Below are 17,494 nucleotides of genomic sequence, written 5' to 3'. Positions count from 1 at the left end.
GGCAGGATAATCTCTTGAATCCAGGAGGCAGAAGTTGCAGTGAGCCAAGATCACGCTACTGCACTCCAGCCTGGGAGACAGAGTGAGACTCTATCTCTTAAAAACACAAAAAACAATAAAAAAAACCTCACGTCAAATGACTTCAGCATGGACTGGGCTCAGGTGCGCACCTGCTCGTGTGCACCCGTGTGTACCCACGTGTATGCATGCATGGGCGAGCGTGGGCATTCCTGTGTCTCAAGTCCCTTTCCCAGGACGTCCTGGAATCAGCGGCCCCACCCTGGGCCGGGTCAGCGCGTGCCATCGGAGCCCCCACGTCAGCCTCTCTCTCCGATTGGCACCTGGCACCCCCGTGCGCAAGCCCCACGTCATCACGGGGGCCGCTGGGCCCGGCCTGGTCTGCAGTGTGGGCCAAGCCTGTGACCCGCGCCCCGGCCGAGGGCCGGACCTGCGTCCGCCTTGGGGCAGGGATACCGGGTCCCTGCAGGGAGCTCAGGCCCCAGCGCGCCCGCGAAGAGCTGCGCGGATCCCCGGCTCCTTCCCCCGAATCCCGGGTGCAGGAAGCGTGAAGCCGGACGAACGCGGGGAGCGCGCGGGGAGCCCGCCCGAGGCCGCCCCTCCCACCGCCCGGGGTCACGCGCCGCGCGGTCCCGCCCCGCCCCGCAGCGCCTCGGCCGACCCGGGCTTCCGAGCGAGCAGAAAGTCCCGCGCTCCGCACTCCATGGAGCAGTTGCTGCGCGCGGAGCTGCGCACCGCGACCCTGCGGGCCTTCGGCAGCCCCGGCGCCTACAGCATCAGCGAGGGCCGAGCCTACGACACGGACGCAGGCCCCGTGTTCGTCAAAGTCAACCGCAAGACGCAGGTGCTGGCCCGTGCGCAGGCGGGGGCTCTGCGGGGCTCTGCGGGGCCTGGGGAGGCGGAGGGGTCGGGGGCAGGCGCATTTCCTGGAGCTGGGCCTGGGGAGGGGTCAGCTTTGGCCCTTGGGAGGTGGCACCTGCTGAGTGAGCCCGGCTCAGGCGTTCTGTGAAGGTTTGTGTCTGCACGACCCGTGACCTTCCTTTGGCCCTCCGTGCGCAGCGCACAGGCTTTCGGGGGTGGTGGGGGTGGTTTTAACTTTTCTATCCAGCAAGTGTCGGCGGATGTGAGGTTTGGGGTCCCTGGCTCAGCTCTGGGCCGCCCCTCTCAGCCCACCGTCCTCCTGGCAGTGGGGAAGAAGCAGAGACATGGCTGGGCCCCTGGCAGGGACCCCACGGGCCAGGCCAGCGTTCTCCTTCCCACAGGCCTTGCCTGTGTTTAGACCTGATTTCTATCTCCTGCTGAAAATAGTTCTGTTTAAGAATGTGTGGAAGGCCGGGCGCGGTGGTTCACACCTGTAATCCCATCACTTTGGGAGGCCGAGGTGAGTGGTTCCCTGAGGTTATGGGTTCGAGACCATCCTGGCCAACATGGAGAACCCCCCCCCCCGTCTCTACTAAAAAATGCAATAATTAGCCGGGTGTGGTGGCACGGGCCTGTAATCCCAGATACTGGGGAGGCTGAGGCAGGAGAATCGCTTGAACCCGGGAGGCAGAGATTGCAGTGAGCCGAGATCAAGATCGTGCCACTCCACTCCGGCCTGGGTGACAGAGTGAGACTCCATCTCAAAAAAAAAAAAAAAAAAAAGGCCGGGCGCGGTGGCTCACGCCTGTAATCTCAGTACTTTGGGAGGCCGAGGCAGGTGGATCACCTGAGGTCGGGAGTTCAAGACCAGTCTGACTAACATGGAGAAACCCCGTCTCTACTAAAAATACAAAATTAGCCGAGGTGGTGGCGCATGCCTGTAATCCCAGCTACTCGGGAGGCTGAGGCAGGAGAACTGCTTGAACCCGGGAGGTGGAGGTTGCAGTGAGCCAAGATCGCACCATTGCACTCCAGCCTGGGCAACAAGAGCGAAACTCCGTCTCAAAAAAAAAAAAGTATGGAAAATGTTAATGGAGGAAGTGCAGAAGGTTAGCTTCAGCCTTGAGAGCCGTCAGGTGGGGAAAGGCAGGCCTGGGTGCCCTCCCGGTCCGAGTGGGCTCAGAAGGCCCTGCACACACTCTGGTGGGGGTGCTCTCTGAGGGGCAGCAGGGGTGCTGGTGGGGAGTGCTGGCAGGAGGAATATCAGAGCCATGCACCTTGGGCGTGCGATCGGATCCTCAGGCATGACCTGCTCTGCCGGCTCAGAACCCAAATCCCTCAAAGTAGGGAGTCCCACTCACAGGGAAGCAGTTTTTGGTTCAGGCTTTTCACGGGTCCTGGGAAACTTCCTCAGCTGGTCCTGAAAGCTCTTCTTCCCTCCCACCCCTGCCAGGGGCCTGCACACAGTAGCTGCTCAGTCCATGCACCAGAGCAGGTGATGCTGGGGCCACTGGAGCTTAGCAGCCCCAAAGCTGGGAGTTCCTGGCCTGATGCATGGGGGGCTCGCCCTGGAGCAGGGCTGGGGTGTGCCGGCTGCCCTCCCACCTGTGGATGCTCACACCCACCCTGGGTGTAGGCTGGCCAGGGCTGCCAGGCTGGGGAGGCTGTGCCTGGGCTTTTGCTGGGGTACTTTGAAGGAAAGGGCGTTCTGTTCCTGTGCACCAGCAGGTGCTTTGGTCTCATTCATGAGGTTTGTTTTTTTTTAAACATGCAATCCTACACTTTGGGAGACTGAGGCAGGTGGATCACTTGAGGCCAGGAGTTCGAGACCAGCCTGGCCATTATGGTGAAACTCCATCTCTTTTTTTTTTTTTTTTTTGAGACAGAGTCTTGCCTTGTTGCCCAGGCTGGAGTGCGGTGGTGCAATCTCGGCTCACTGCAAGCTCTGCCTCCCGGGTTCACGCCATTCTCCTGCCTCAGCCTCCCGAGTAGCTGGGACTACAGGTGCCCGCCACCTTGCCTGGCTAATTTTTTGTATTTTTAGTAGAGACGAGGTTTCACCGTGTTAGCCAGGATGGTCTCGATCTCCTGACCTCGTGATCTGTCCACCTCGGCCTCCCAAAGTGCTGGGATTACAGGTGTGAGCCACTTCACGCAGCGGTGAAACTCCATCTCTAGTAAAAACACAAAAAAAGAGCGGAGTGGGGTGGCCCACACCTGTAATCCCAGCTACTCAGGAGGCTGAAGCAGGAGAATTGTTTGAACCCAGGAGGCGGAGGCTGCCGTGAGCCGAGATCATGCCACTGCCGTCCAGCCTGGGTGACAGAGTGAGACCCTGTCTCAAAACAAACAAATATGCAATTCTATAGGCCGAGGTATTCGCAGACCACATTCATCAATCCATGTTTTCAACCAACGTGTAGTGTACGTGAGGTGAGAGTTCACCTAACTTAAAATTGGAATGTTTGTGGGAATATTTCAGAAACAGGAAAGCCCAGGTCCCATGGGAGGCGTTGGGGGCTGGCCGGGTTTTGCGGCACCTTTTACCTTCCCAGCCCCTGCCCTGGACCTGAGGCCCCTCCTGATGGTCCCGGCCCTCTTCTTCCCTGCCCGAAGTGTGTGCCCAAGTCAGTTCCACCGATGCCTCTGCTGTGGCTGCCCCACCCTAAGAGGCAGCAAGGAAGGTGGGTAAGCCGGGGGTCCAGCTCTGGACCTTGGTTCATTCACACCTCCCCACGCCCTCACTGCTCCCTGGCGCCCACACGTGGCCTGTGCATCCTCCTGTCGCAGCCTGCAGACCCCACACCCCTCACGCCCCAGGCTCAGCCTCAGCCTTGCAGCCTCTCGTCTCCGACGGGGAGCCCCTCTGCACCCTGCCCTCTGCGGTGGACGCCAGCTCCCAGCCAGAGCCAGCTATCAGTGACTGAAGGTCCTTGTAACTCCCACGTGGTAGCTTCTGTCAAAGGCCCAGTGGGCAGAGGCCCTGGCTGAGTCAACAAGGCTCACAAGGCTGTGGTCTGGATGCAGGCCCGGCAGATGTTTGAGGGGGAGGTGGCCAGCCTGGAGGCCCTCCGGAGCACGGGCCTGGTGCGGGTGCCGAGGCCCATGAAGGTCATCGACCTGCCAGGAGGAGGGGCCGCCTTTGTGATGGAGCATTTGAAGATGAGGAGCTTGAGCAGGTGAGTATGTGTGAGACCCATATGCGCACATGTGTACAGGCAGAGAGAGACTCAGAGATAGACAGAGAGAGACAGAGAAAGGGATAGAGAGGGGGAGGGAGACAGAAACAGGGAGAAGCCTGTGGCTGAGCCGTCCACACAACTGCCCGGTTATCAGAGGCAGGGCCGAGAGTTCCACCCTGCCATTCTTAATGGAGATAAAAAGTTACTGCTTTCTGGTATATGGCTGGTTTTTCCTAGATAAGTTTGGCTGTAATGAGGCTGCATTATATATATATATATATAATTGTTATTATTTTTTGAAACACAGTCTCACTCTGTTGCCCAGGCTAGAGTGCAGTGCAGTGGTGCAGTCTCGGCTCACTGCAGCCTCTGCTCCCAGGGTTCAAATGATTCTCCCACTTCAGCCTCCTGAGTAGCTGGGACTACAGGTGTCCGCCACCACATCCGGCTAATTTTTGTATTTTTAGTAGAGATGGGGTTTCACCATATTGGCCAGGCTGGTCTTGAACTCCTGACCTCATGATCTGCCCGCCTTGGCTTCCCAAAGTGCTGGGATTATAGGCATGAGCCACCTTGCCTGGTCCCCAGTCTTTTTCCTATATGTGATTTACATTGGTTTTCACAAAATTTTGTAGCTGAATTTTTTTTTAAAAATTTTTAAATTTCCTGTAGAGATGGGATCTCACTGTGTTGCCCAGACTGGTCTTCAGTTTCTGGCCTCATGCAGTCCTCCCACCTCAGCCTCCCAAAGTGCTGGTACCTTAGGCCTGAGCCACTGTGCCGCTGTGCCTGGCCTTGCATTTTCACTTCTCATTACTTTTTCAGCACTCCTCCCTTAATTCCTGGTACCTCCTAAGACTTCTGTTGAAGCTCACTTGGTTAATTCCTCTTTGTGATTACATGATTTTATTTTCTGGAAAGAGTCTTTGCCAGTGCTAGGCATGGTGGTTCACACCTGTAATCCCAGTATTTTGGAAAGCCGAGGCAGGAGGAGACCCTATCTCTATAAAAAAAAAAAAAGCCAGGAATGGTGGCACAGGCGTGTGGTCCCAGCTAGTTGTGAGGCTGAGGTGGGAGGATTGCTTGAGCCCTAGAAGTCAAGGCTGCAGTGAGCCATGATTGTGCCACTGCACTCCAGCCTGGATGACAGAGCAAGGCCTAGCCCCAGAAAAGAAAGAAAAAGGAAAAGAAAGAGTCATCGCCTGGTGTTCACTTTTTACTGTTTAAAGAATGGAGAGTAGTTTTCAATGTATTTAAAACATTTCTCAAAATGGAACAAACTGGGTGGTGTTATTATTTGTTATTTTAATTAGCTGCATTTCTTCTTTCCTCAGTCAAGCATCAAAACTTGGAGAGCAGATGGCAGATTTGCATCTTTACAACCAGAAGCTCAGGGAGAAGTTGAAGGAGGAGGAGAACACAGTGGGTATGTTCATATTGCTTTGGGTACCCTTGACCCAGCCACATTGTCTACCCTAGATTGGTGCTCATGGTACTTCTTGGTGGCATTTCAATAATAGGTTGAGTTGTATACCGTCTCTCTTTACACTACATTACGAAAATGAGATTATTAAATAAGAATTTTGATGTAGCTGATAAGCTAGTAGAATTGGCACATGATCCCTTTTATACCCAGCCCTCCTGTCTGGTGTGCTTGAGGTAATAATAACCCCTTTTATACCCAGCCCTGCTGTCTAGTGTGCTTGAGGTAGGAGTGTCCTGGCAGATCCATATATTGACTAATTGCTACTGTATGTAGTACATCCTCAGACCACCTATATTCTAGCATGCGTAGCCCAGGCTTGTACTGATGCTGTGCTGAGGTCTGGCATTTAAGAGAAAGACAAACAGCTCCTTCAGGCCAAGGATCTCTGTCAACAGGCCAAGGAGGTGAGGGTGCTGAGCCTCAGTATGTGAACAAGTTCGGCTTCCACAAGGTGACATGCTGCGGCTTCATCCCGCAGGTGAGTGCCTGGGTGAGGGTGTTCCCTGATGCCTTAATGCTGGTCACCCACTCTCTATACGTGACAGAATGCCAATCCCCCAGGCACCAGCAAGATTGACTACTTGATTTCTGAAAGCAGAGTAGAAGCTGTGATACCTGGAATGGGGAGAGCAGACGCTGAGGGTCACCGAGCTGAGCTGGGCAGGCTCGTGGGACATGCCGGGGCAGGCAGATCAGCTTTCCAAGCAGAGGGAGCCTCGGGTGCAAAGGTTGTGTTGCACAAGGCTCCTGATGAGTCTGAGGGACTGGAGACAGTGGGTGATGGGTAGTGTGCAAAGTCAGGGATTAAGTCCTGATTACTCAGCTTCTCTCCTGAGGCCTTTGCAGATTATTACTTATTTAGATACAATTGAAATATAATTCACATAAGACCCACCATTTTAAAGGATTAGAATTAATTGGTTTTTAGTGCATCACAATGGTGTGCAACCATCACTGCTGTTTAACTCCAGAAAATTTTCTTTCTTTTCTTTTTTTTTTTTTTTTTTTTTGAGATGGCGTTTTGCCCTTGTTGCCCAGGCTGGAGTGCAGTGGCGCGATCTCAACCCACCGCAACATCGGCCTCCTGGGTTCAAGCAGTTCTCCTGTCTCAGCCTCCCAAGTAGCTGGGATTACAGGCATGCACCACCACACCCGGCTAATTTTTGTATTTTTAGTGGAGACGGGGTTTCATGTTGACCAGGCTGGTCTCGAACTCCTGACCTCAGGTGATCTGCCCTCCTCGGCCTCCCAAAGTGCTGGGATTACAGGCATGAGCCACTGCGCCTGGCCTCAATGTTGTATTTTTAGTAGAGACGGGGTTTCTCCATGTTGGTAAGGCTGGTCTTGAACTCCTGACCTCAGGTGATCCACCCACCTTGGCCTCCCAAAGTGCTGGGATTACAGGTGTGAGCCACCATGCCTGGCCAGAACATTTTCATTATCCTAAAGCAGAACCCATTAGCAGTCACTCCCCATTTCTCCCTTCCCTGCTCCCTGGCAACCTCTAATGTACCTTCTGTCTCTTTGAATTTTCTGGATATTTCATATGAGTGGAAACACATAATATGTGACTTTTTTTTTTTAGACGGAGTCTCGCTCTGTCGCCCAGGCTGGAGTGCAGTGGTGCAATCTCGGCTCACTGCAAGCTCTGCCTCCCGGGTTCACGCCATTCTCCTGCCTCAGCCACTCCGAGTAGCTGGGACTACAGGTGCCCGCCACCACGCCCGGCTAATTTTTTGTATTTTTAGTAGAGACGGGGTTTCATTGTGGTCTCGATCTCCTGACCTCGTGATCCGCCCGCCTTGGCCTCCCAAAGTGCTGAGATTACAAGCGTGAGCCACCGCGCCCGGCCTAATATGTGACTTTTTGTATCTTTCACTCAGCATCATGTTTCATGGCTCTTCCATGTTGTAGCAGGTGTTAGAATGTTATTCTTTTATGGCTGAATAATATTCCACTCTATGGCTAGGCCACATGTTTCTTTACGAATTCCTTTTTATGGCCGAATAATACTGGGGCCTCTTAAACCATCATCTTTGAAATCTGTAAAGTTCTAAAGAAGGCTTTGGACAGCCCAACTGCCCTGTGCTTCCCTCGAAGAAGCCAATATTGGACCATATTTTGGTTTTGTTAGGAACACAGCACCCATTATATAAGAGCTAGTTCAAAGTCACTGCTTCTTGAAGAGAGAATACTTTCGACACTCCGTCTCAAATTTTTTTTTTTTTTTTTGAGACGGAGTGTCTCTCTTGCCCCCAGGGGGGGGTTGCAGTGCGCGATCTCGGCTCACTGCAAGCTCCGCCTCCTGGGTTCACGCCATTCTCCTGCCTCAGCCTCTCCGAGTAGCTGGGACTACAGGCACCCGCCACCATGCCCGGCTAATTTTTTTGTATTTTTAGTAGAGACGGGGTTTCACCGTGGTCTCGATCTCCTGACCTCGTGATCCGCCCGCCTCGGCCTCCCAAAGTGCTGGGATTACAAGCGTGAGCCACTGCGCCTGGCCAAGAGAGAATACTTTCAAATCTGTCTCCTCGTCGAAGCCCGTCCTGACTAGTGGGGTCCCTGAGGACAATGACCAAGCTCTCCCTGGTGTGGGCGGAGGGCGATTCTCCCAGCCGGAGGTCACTTGGGGCAAGATCCTCATGAAGGCCAAGCAGATTTAGGGTTCCCAGCCAACAGGCAGTCCTCACATCTGGGCTCGCTAGAACTGCACCTGGAGCTTACCAGATTTACCGAGACCCCCGAGATCTCAGCCACAGCTGCCTCCCCGGGGTCACACACCTGTCCGCAGCCAGTGAGCAGCACCCTCTTCATGGTCCAGGTGAGCATGGCTGGGTGCAGCTTGTGGTCCTGCTGTGGATGCTGAGGTAAAGGGCTGCAAGTGGCAGGGTCTGCAGGACTTGGCTGGCCCAGCAGAGTGGCGTTTCAAAGAAATGAAGTGAAATCTTACCCAGAGCCCTGTGTGTGAAGCAGACAAGAAGGGGGCTGGTCTGTTTGGAGCACAGGGAGCCCCTCAGTGCCCCTCGGACTCCAGGATCAAGGAACCCACCTCAGATCAGGTGCAGCCTGGCTAGGAAGGGCGAGGGGCCGGGGAGGACACCTGCCCTGCGTCCTGCTTGAGTGCCTCAGTCAGCAACAGGTTCCGGAGGCTTCCCACTCCTTGGGAGGGCTCAGTGGGTCCTGGGGGAGTGTGTGCTGCAGCCACTGGAGGGCAGTGCTGAGCGGTGGGCTCCTCAGACACCTGGGCACTAACGCCCCCTCGGGCCACCAGCTGGATCGGCTGTGGTGCTTGCCCCATGCTCTGTACACTGCCACATACAGGCACCCTTCTAAGTGCTTCATCGGACTCAACTCACCCACTTGCCCTAGCAGGTAACCAGGCAGATAATGTCACTGATCTGTTTTATAGATGAGGAAAGTGACGTGCAGAGTTCACACCTGGGTCCGTGGAGCTTGTCAGCGGGGCAGCTGGGCTTCAACCCTCAGTCTGGCTTCAGACCACAGGCCCTGATCATGACACAGCCCCTCTGTCAGGGGAGGCCTGGTCATTGGGACCAGCTGTGTACCCAGGTGGCACCTTCCCCGGGTAGCTTGGAGGATCACAGCCCCTCTGTTAAGGTGGCGGGACTGGGCTAGCCCAGGCTGGTTGCCTGCTGCCAGCACTAAACCTGGTTGTCTTCCGGAAAGAGGACAGAGCTCAGACGCTGGGAGCTTGGGCAGGCAAATGGGAAATGATGGGAGGCTGCACAGTGCACCTCTGAGCTGGGGATCTGACAGCCAGGCTGTGGGGAGGGGCCTTTCCATCCTGCTCTTGAGGTGCACACAGCATCAGAGGGTGAGCCCAGGGGCCGAGTCACCATAGCACCCATGTGCAGGGACAGTCTTGGTGGGGGCCACTGACCAGGACGGTCCTCCCCAAAGGAGTTTTACAAAATAACCCTTTGTATAAAATCAGCTTCGTATTTTTCCCTACTGAGGTGTAATTTGACATAAATTGCACCCATTTAAAATGTATAATTTGGTACATTTTGACGTTTGTACCTGTGAACCTTTTACCACAGTCAAGGTAAGTATACTGATTACCCCCAAAAGGTTCCTCGTGCCCTTCCCTGCCCCTGGGCAACCATTCATCGGTATTGTCACTGTAGATTAGTTTGCATCTTGTGGAATTTAATATAAATAGAATCATGTGGTATGTCTGTCTTTTGTCTGCTTCTCACACTCAGCATAATCATGCTCATATTTATCCAAGTCTAAAATCCTTTGATATTCATCCGTGATACACATCCATGTTGCACGTGTCAAAAACCCATTCCCCTGTATGGATCTAACACAGCCTGTTTATCCATTCACATGTGGATGGATTTCTGGGTCATTTCGTTTTTGCTCATGCATATAAAGCTGCTGTGAACCTTTGTGTACAAATCTTGGTCTGGACAAATGCTTCCACTTATCTTGGGTAAATACCTAGGAAGGGGATGACTGTGTCATATGGTGGGTCCATATTTAGCTCTTTAAGAAACTACTGGCTGGGCGCGGTGGCTCACGCCTGTAATCCTAGCACTTTCGGAGGCCGAGGCGGGTGGATCACAAGGTCAGGAGATCGAGACCATCCCGGCTAACACAGTGAAACCCCGTCTCTACTAAAAAGTACAAAAAATTAGCCTGGCATGGTGGTGGGCATCTGTAGTCCCAGCTACTTGGGAGGCTGAGGTAGGAGAATGGAGTGAACTCGGGAGGTGGAGCTTGCAGTGAGCTGAGATCTCACCACTGCACTCCAGCCTGGGCGACAGAGCAAGACTCCATCTCAAAAAAAAATAGAAACTACCAAACTCTTTCCAAAGTGGTTGCACCATGTTACATTCCCACCAGTAGCATATGAGAGTTCCAGTTCCTCCACATCCTTGTCAACACTTGAGATTTTCTGTTTTAAATTACAGCCATCCTAGTGGGCATGAAATATTATCTCACTGAGGTTCTATTTTGCATTTCCATGATGACTAAAGATGTGGAGCATCTATTCATGTGCCTGTTTGCTGACAAAATATCTTCTTTGGTGAACCATCTGTTCAATTATTTTGTCCAGTTTGTGAATAGGGTTTTTTCTTATTATTGAGTTTTGAGAGTTCTTTGTGTATTTAGGGTATGAGTCTTTTACCAGATATATGATTTGTGAATAATGTCTCCTAGTTTGTTGTTTAGGTATTTTCTTGGAAGTGTCCTTCAGAGGCCGGGCACGGTGACTTGTGCCGTAATCCCAGCACTTTGGGAGGCCGAGGGGGGGGGCAGATCACTTGAGGTCAGGAGTTCGAGACCAGCCTGGCCAACATGGTGAAACCCCATCTCTACTAAAAATACCAAAAAATTAGCCGGGCGTGGTGGCGGGCACTTGTAATTCCAGCTACTCGAAAGGCTGAGGCAGGAGAATTGCTTGAACCTGGGAGGCAGGGAGGTTGCAGTGAGCCGAGATCATACCATTGCACTCCAGCCTGGGCAACAAGAACAAAACTTGGTCTCAAAAAAAAATTTCCTTATTATCCTTTTTTGTTGTTGTTGAGATGGAGTCTCACTCTGTTGAGTAGGCTGGAGTGCAGTGGTGTGATCTCGGCTCACTGCAACCCCTGCCTCCCGGGTTCAAGCGATTCTCCTGTCTCAGTCTCCCAAGCAGCTGGGACTACAGGCACCTGCCGCCATGCCCAGCTAATTTTTGTATTTTTAGTAGAGATGGGGTTTCACCATATTGGCCAGGATGGTCTCGAACTCCTGATCTTGTGATCCGCCCACCTCGGCCTCCCAAATGCTGGGATTACAGGCGTGAGCCACCGCGCCTGGCCTCTTGCTTACATTAAGTTTAATGTGCTCTTCTTTTTCTGGTTGGTTAAGGTAGCAGCTGAGGTCATTACTGTGAGCTCTTTGCTAACACAGACGTTTAGTGCTATACATTTTCCCCAAGTACTGCTTTAGTGGCGTCTCACAAATTATAAGTTGTGTTTTTGCTTTTCATTCAGTTGAAAACACTTTCTAATTTTCCTTTATATGTCTTCCTTACACAGATTTTAGAAGTGTGTTTAGTTTTAAAATATTTGAGGATTTCCCAGAATTTTTCCTGTTGATTTTGTTTTGTTTTGTTCTTCTGAGATGGAGTCTCGCTCTGTCGCCAGGCTGGAGTGCAATGGCACAATCTTGGCTCACTGCAACCTCTGCCTCCTGGTTTCAAGCGATTCTCCTGCCTCAGCCTCCTGAATCGCTGGGACTACAGGCAGGCACTGCCACACTCAGCTAGTTTTTGTATTTTTAGTAGAGATGGGGTTTCACCATGTTGGTCAGGATGGTCTTGATCTCTTGACCTCGTGAGCTGCCCACCTTGGCCTCCCAAAGTGTTGGGATTACGGGCGTGAGCCACCAGGCCTGGCCTTCCTATTGACTTCTAATTGAATTTCATTACACTTTGCATGCTTCTTCTCAATTTATTGAGATTTGTGTGCATGGAGAGAGAAATCTCTCTATTCCTCCACTAAATCCTACTGGATTAATAACTCACCCTTACCATTTTATTTAACCCTAATTACATCCAAGAGGCCCTTCCTCCAAACACAGGCACATTAGGGGTTAGGGCTTCAACGCAGAAATGGGGGTGGGCACCACTGAGTCAATAGCAGGATATGGGATTTATCTATGTTTCCTGCAGTTCTTTTATGTATTTTGAAGCTCTGTTTTTAGAGGTGTAGGCATTTATTATGTTCATTAGTCGACTCCCTTTGTGAAATGACTATACTTGATTTTCTTTGCTTTGAAATCTACTTTGTCTTGTATTAATGTAGCCACTCTAGCTTTTTTTTTTTTTTTTTTTTTTTTGAGACGGAGTCTCGCTCTGTCGCCCAGGCTGGAGTGCAGTGGCGCAATCTCGGCTCACTGCAAGCTCCGCCTCCCAGGTTCACGCCATTCTCCTGCCTCAGCCTCTCCGAGTAGCTGGGACTACAGGCGCCCGCCACCACGCCCGGCTAATTTTTTGTATTTTTAGTAGAGACGGGGTTTCATTGTGGTCTCGATCTCCTGACCTCGTGATCCGCCCGCCTCGGCCTCCCAAAGTGCTGGGATTACAAGCGTGAGCCACTGCGCCTGGCCTGCTTTTTTTTGAGACGGAGTTTTGCTCTTGTTGCCCAGGCTGGAGTGCAATGGTGTGATCTCAGCTCACCGCAACCTTTGCCTCTGGGTTCAAGCGATTCTCCTACTTCAGCCTCCCGAGTAGCTGGGATTACAGGCCCATGCCACCACACCCAGCTAATTTTGTATTTTTAGTAGAGATGGAGTTTCCCCATGTTGCCTAGACTGGTCTTTTAACTCCTGGGCTCAAGGGATCTGCCCACCTCAGCCTCCCAAAGTGCTGGGAATTGCAGGCGTGAGCCACTGTGCCTGGCCTCCAGCTTTCTTCTGACTAGTGTTAGCATGGTATATCTTTTCTATCCTTTCAAGCTTTTTTTTTTTTTAATAGATAATGTCTTTTTGCACATAACTTATTGTTGGATTTGCTTTATTTTTCCAACCTGCCAATCTGTCATTTACCGAGAGTATTTATTTTTGACATTTGTATTTAATGTGCTTAGTCATATGGTTAGTTTTGAGTCTGTCATCTTGCGCTTTGTTTCTGTTTCATCTGCCCTTTGTTCCCTCTTTACCTGCCTTCTTCTGGGTTGAGTATTTTATGTTTCTGTCTTACCTCCTTTGTTGGCTTACTAGGTATCTTTGCTGTGTTTTTAATGGTCCTTTTAGGGTTTAGGCAGTACTTGGCTCCAAGTTGCAGCACTGGCCTCTTTTCCCTTGTTGCCCAGGTGAATGAGTGGCAGGATGACTGGCCGACCTTTTTCGCCCGGCACCGGCTCCAGGCGCAGCTGGACCTCATTGAGAAGGACTATGCTGACCGAGAGGCACGAGAACTCTGGTCCCGGCTACAGGTGGGCACGGCAGTGACTTCTCTGGGAAAGAGGTGGTCCTCTCATGATCCCACCGCATTTGTGTGGGGTTCTCTGTAAAACCGAGCTGGAGCAGGGAACACTGAGCCCTGGAGCACACATCAGGGAGGAAGGGGAGCAGGGGCAGGGGGTTCCCCCGACAGGGAGTCTGAAAGGGGTGAGGAGTGAAGACACACTTGGCTCCTCGTGCCTCTCTCCACTGCTAGGTCACCAGGTATTTAGCCTCAGACTTTCCGCACATGAAACACAGGTGCTTGCAAATGGTGGTGTTTACCATGATTACTGTTCTTACTACCAGTAACACTTGTCCACTCCATCCTGTTCGTCTCCCATGGGAAGATGTGGGAACCAGATGATCCAGTGACTGATTTCAAAACATAATTCTCGGCCGGGCGCAGTGGCTCACGCCTGTAATCACAGCATTTGGGAGGCCTAGGTGGGTGGATCACTTGAGGTCAGGAGTTTGAGACCAGCCTGGCCAACATGGTGAAACCCTGTCTCTACTAAAAATGCAAAAATTAACTGGGCGTGGTGGTGCATGCCTGTAATCCCAGCTACTCGGGAGGCTGAGGCAGGAGAATCACTTGAACCCGGGAGGCAGAGGCTGCAGTGAGTGCAGATTGCACCATTGCACTCCAGCCTGGACGACAGAGTGAGATCCTGTCTCAAAAAGAAAAAAAAAAATCAAAATATAACTCTCAAAATGTTAAAAAAGAATGTGCATGTCAATCCAGAGTGAGTATACATCAGAGACTTGAACTCATTAATGAAGAAACTAGGCTGGGAACGGTGGCTCAAGCCTGTAATCCTAGCACTTTGGGGAGGCCAAGGTGGATGGATTACCTGAGGTCAGGATTTCAAGACCAGACTGGTCAATATGGTGAAACCCCATCTCTATTAAAAATACAAAAATTAGCCGGGTATAGTGGCGAGGGCCTGTAATCCCAGCTACTCAGTAGGCTGAGGCAGGAGAATCACTTGAATCCGGGAAGCAGAGGTTGCAGTGAGCCGAGATGGCGCCACTGCACTCCAGCCTGGGTGACAGAGCGAGAATCCCCCTCAAAGAAAAAACAACAAAAACAAACAAAACCTGCAGACATGTATGTGTAGCGAAATGAAAGTGGCCAGAGTTTGCTAAGGTAGTGCAACACTGGTTCCTATTCTGTGGGTCAATTAAAACTATAACCTCGGAGGTTCTCCACTGTGTGGAGCTTCTAGACCTAAATTAGGAGGAAATCCTAAGTTAGACAAAGCTAGACTCCCCTGAAGTCAGGTGGCCCCTGTTTCTGGGCTTGGCAAGCAGTGCTGGGGCTGGACACCGAAGCAGCTCGCCAGTGGGCTTTGCCTTATTTTCAAGAACGAGGTGATGAGACCGGGGCTTCCTGAGGCCAGCGGTAACTGCAGCCGTTGCTCTCCTAGGTGAAGATCCCGGATCTATTTTGTGGTGTAGAGATTGTCCCCGCGTTGCTCCACGGGGATCTCTGGTCGGGAAACGTGGCTGAGGACGACGTGGGGCCCATTATTTACGACCCGGCTTCCTTCTATGGCCATTCCGAGTTTGAACTGGCAATCGCCTTGATGTTTGGGGGGTTCCCCAGATCCTTCTTCACCGCCTACCACCGGAAGATCCCCAAGGCTCCGGGCTTCGACCAGCGGCTGCTGCTCTACCAGCTGTTTAACTACCTGAACCACTGGAACCACTTCGGGCGGGTGTACAGGAGCCCTTCGCTGGGTACCATGCGGAGGCTGCTCAAGTAGCAGCCCCTGCCCCCCTTCCCTTGTCCCTCTGTCTCCGTCCCCCGTCCCCGTTCTCCTGTCCCCGTCCCATCACCGTCCCCCTGTCCCTGTCCCCTGTCCCCGTCACTCCATCCCTGTCCCCCGTCCCCGTGTCCCCGTCCCCCTTTCCCCCCGTCCTCCTGTCCCTGACCCCCATCCCCCCATCCCCTTCCCCCGTCCTTGTCCCCCGTTCCTGTCCCCCATCCCCCTGTCCCCGTCCCCATCCACCCTGTCCCCGTCTCCCCGTCCATCTCCCCGACTCCGTCTCCCCGTCTCCGTCCCCCGTCCCCATCCCATCCCCGTCCCCCCGTCTCCGTCCCCCCGTCCCCATCCCATCCCCGTCTCCCCGTCCCCCCGTCCGTCCCCCCGTCCCCATCCCATCCCCGTCTCCCCGTCCCCCCGTCCCCCCATCCCTGTGCCCCCGTCCCCCAGCCCCCGTCCCCCCCGTCCCTGTCACCCCGTCCCCATCCCCCCGTCCCCCGACCCCTCCCAGATCCTGGAGACCAATAAAGCCCGCAGCGGGCCTCGGCTGGCGTCCTGCGCCTCCTTCCTCCGCGCGTGGGGCTGCTTTCAGGGCCAGACGCACGGCGAGCTGTGCACTGACGTTTTTGCGGCGATTCAGGGGAAACGCACGCGGACCCGGTAGCCAAGGCCAAAGTCGGCGCAGCGCCCACCGCGGCCTCCGTGCCCTGCTCCCGCTCTGGGGCGCGCCACGACTCGGCGCGGGGCCCGTGTGATCCGCGCGGGTCCCAGCGTGGCGCGAATGGGTGTCAGGGCGGTTGGCTCTGAGGGGTGGGTCCGGGGATCGCCTCGCGCCCCCAACCGCGTGTTCAGGGCCCGCCCCTCCCCGTCCACGCGGGCTCAGGCTCCGCCCCGCTCCACCGTCCCCCCCCCCAGTCCTACCTGCCCCCGCCCCGCCCCCGGCCCCGCCCCGCCCCCGCCGCGCGCAGCCCCGCCCCCTACACTCGCGTGCTCAGGCCCCGCCCCGGCGGCCCCCGGCCCCATCCCGAAGCCCCGCCCCTCATCCCCGCCCACCGCCTGCCCAGGCTCCGCGCCGCCGCCCTCCGGCCTCGGTCTCGCCCTCCGGCCTCGGTCTCACCCCGCAGCCCGGCCTACTGCGTCTCAGGCCCCACCCCCTGTCCCGCCCCGCCCACCGCGTGCTCAGGCCTCGCCGGGCGGTCCCGGCTCCACTCGCGCCCTGTGGGGTCCGCGGCGCGCTTTTCCAGAGCCTTTGGGACCGGTCCTCGCTGGCGTTCTCACGCGCACGGCGCCGTCACGCGTGCGGTATTTTGGCGGCCGGCGCGTTCCGTAGCGAGGCCGGAGAGCGGGGTCGGAGGTCGCGGGGCGGGGCCAGTGTCGGTTGCCGCCTCGGCGGGCGCCTCCTTTTCATCCCTCATCCTTCATCTCCGGCGTTCGCGCTCTAGCGGAGTGGGAGCTGCGAGCACGTGAGGCGGGGGCGCGGTCCCCAGCTGCGGAGATGGCCCTGAGCGACGAGCCGGCCGCGGGCGGCCCCGAGGAGGAGGCGGAGGACGAGACGCTGGCCTTTGGCGCGGCGCTGGAAGCGTTCGGCGAGAGCGCGGAGACCCGGGCGCTGCTGGGCAGCCTGCGGGAGGTTCACGGCGGGGGCGCGGAGCGCGAGGTGGCCCTGGAGCGGTTCCATGGTGCGTGGGCGGCGATGCGTGCCCGCTTCCTCCCCCGGCCTGGGCTCGGCGCGCTGAGTGCACTTTCCCGGGCGGGGACCGTAGCCCGCCTCTGCGAGGGCTGCCGGTCCGCGGTCCCGCGGGCCGTGGTGGGGTGCGGCCTTCCTAGGCGGGAGAGAGCCACCCCGGCGCGGCGTTAGGTGCACGGGACAGACGCGCGCCTCCCTTGGGGGGACCGTGGCCCGCGGAGCGCCTGCTCTCGCTCGGGGTGAAGCCTCTGCGGCCTCCCCGGGAGGCGGGGTGTAGAAGCCCTGCGTCCCCCGTCTCCGTCACTGGAGGAGGTGCCTGGGCCGGGGAGACTCGTGCCAGACCCCTCCGGACGGCCGGTCAGCCCTGCAGTATGGACTCCCAGGCTTGCCTCCACCGAGCGCGGTTCCTGTGAATGTTGTGTGGACAGGGAGATCGGGAATGAGAGAGGACGAAGGCAGGGAACAAAGCTGCTGCAAACAAAGGCCGCCTCGAGTGAGGAGGGCAGCAGCCTGCCCGTTCCGTGGACGCCGT

The 17,494-nt window shown here is 55.0% G+C and overlaps 2 protein-coding genes across 3 annotated transcripts in view; both read left to right on the top strand.

Moving 5' to 3' along the window:
• The first annotated feature begins 202 nt into the window (after positions 1-202).
• On the top strand, positions 203-15,647 carry FN3K (fructosamine 3 kinase). The gene is made up of 6 exons (XM_032177942.2): positions 203-862; positions 3,907-4,058; positions 5,396-5,487; positions 5,943-6,025; positions 13,377-13,499; positions 14,937-15,647. Exons 1-6 carry the CDS (start codon positions 203-205, stop codon positions 15,273-15,275), a joined length of 1,449 nt encoding a protein of 482 aa, XP_032033833.2. The 3' UTR covers positions 15,276-15,647.
• Positions 15,648-16,634: 987 nt separating this feature from the next.
• The window catches only part of TBCD (tubulin folding cofactor D), a 185,994-nt gene continuing 185,134 nt past the window's right edge, over positions 16,635-17,494 (top strand). For both annotated transcript variants that reach the window (XM_032177936.2, XM_032177934.2), the window contains exon 1: positions 16,635-16,954. In XM_032177936.2, coding sequence (XP_032033827.1) covers positions 16,771-16,954 — 184 coding nt within the window. In that variant the 5' untranslated portion in view covers positions 16,635-16,770. The remainder of the gene's footprint in view (positions 16,955-17,494) is intronic.

The sequence above is a fragment of the Hylobates moloch genome, unplaced genomic scaffold (genome assembly GCF_009828535.3).
Source record: "Hylobates moloch isolate HMO894 unplaced genomic scaffold, HMol_V3 SCAFFOLD_15, whole genome shotgun sequence".
Lineage (NCBI taxonomy): Eukaryota > Metazoa > Chordata > Mammalia > Primates > Hylobatidae > Hylobates > Hylobates moloch.
The sequence above is the reverse complement of the archived record's forward strand: the minus strand, read 5'-3'. Positions and strand labels throughout refer to the sequence as shown.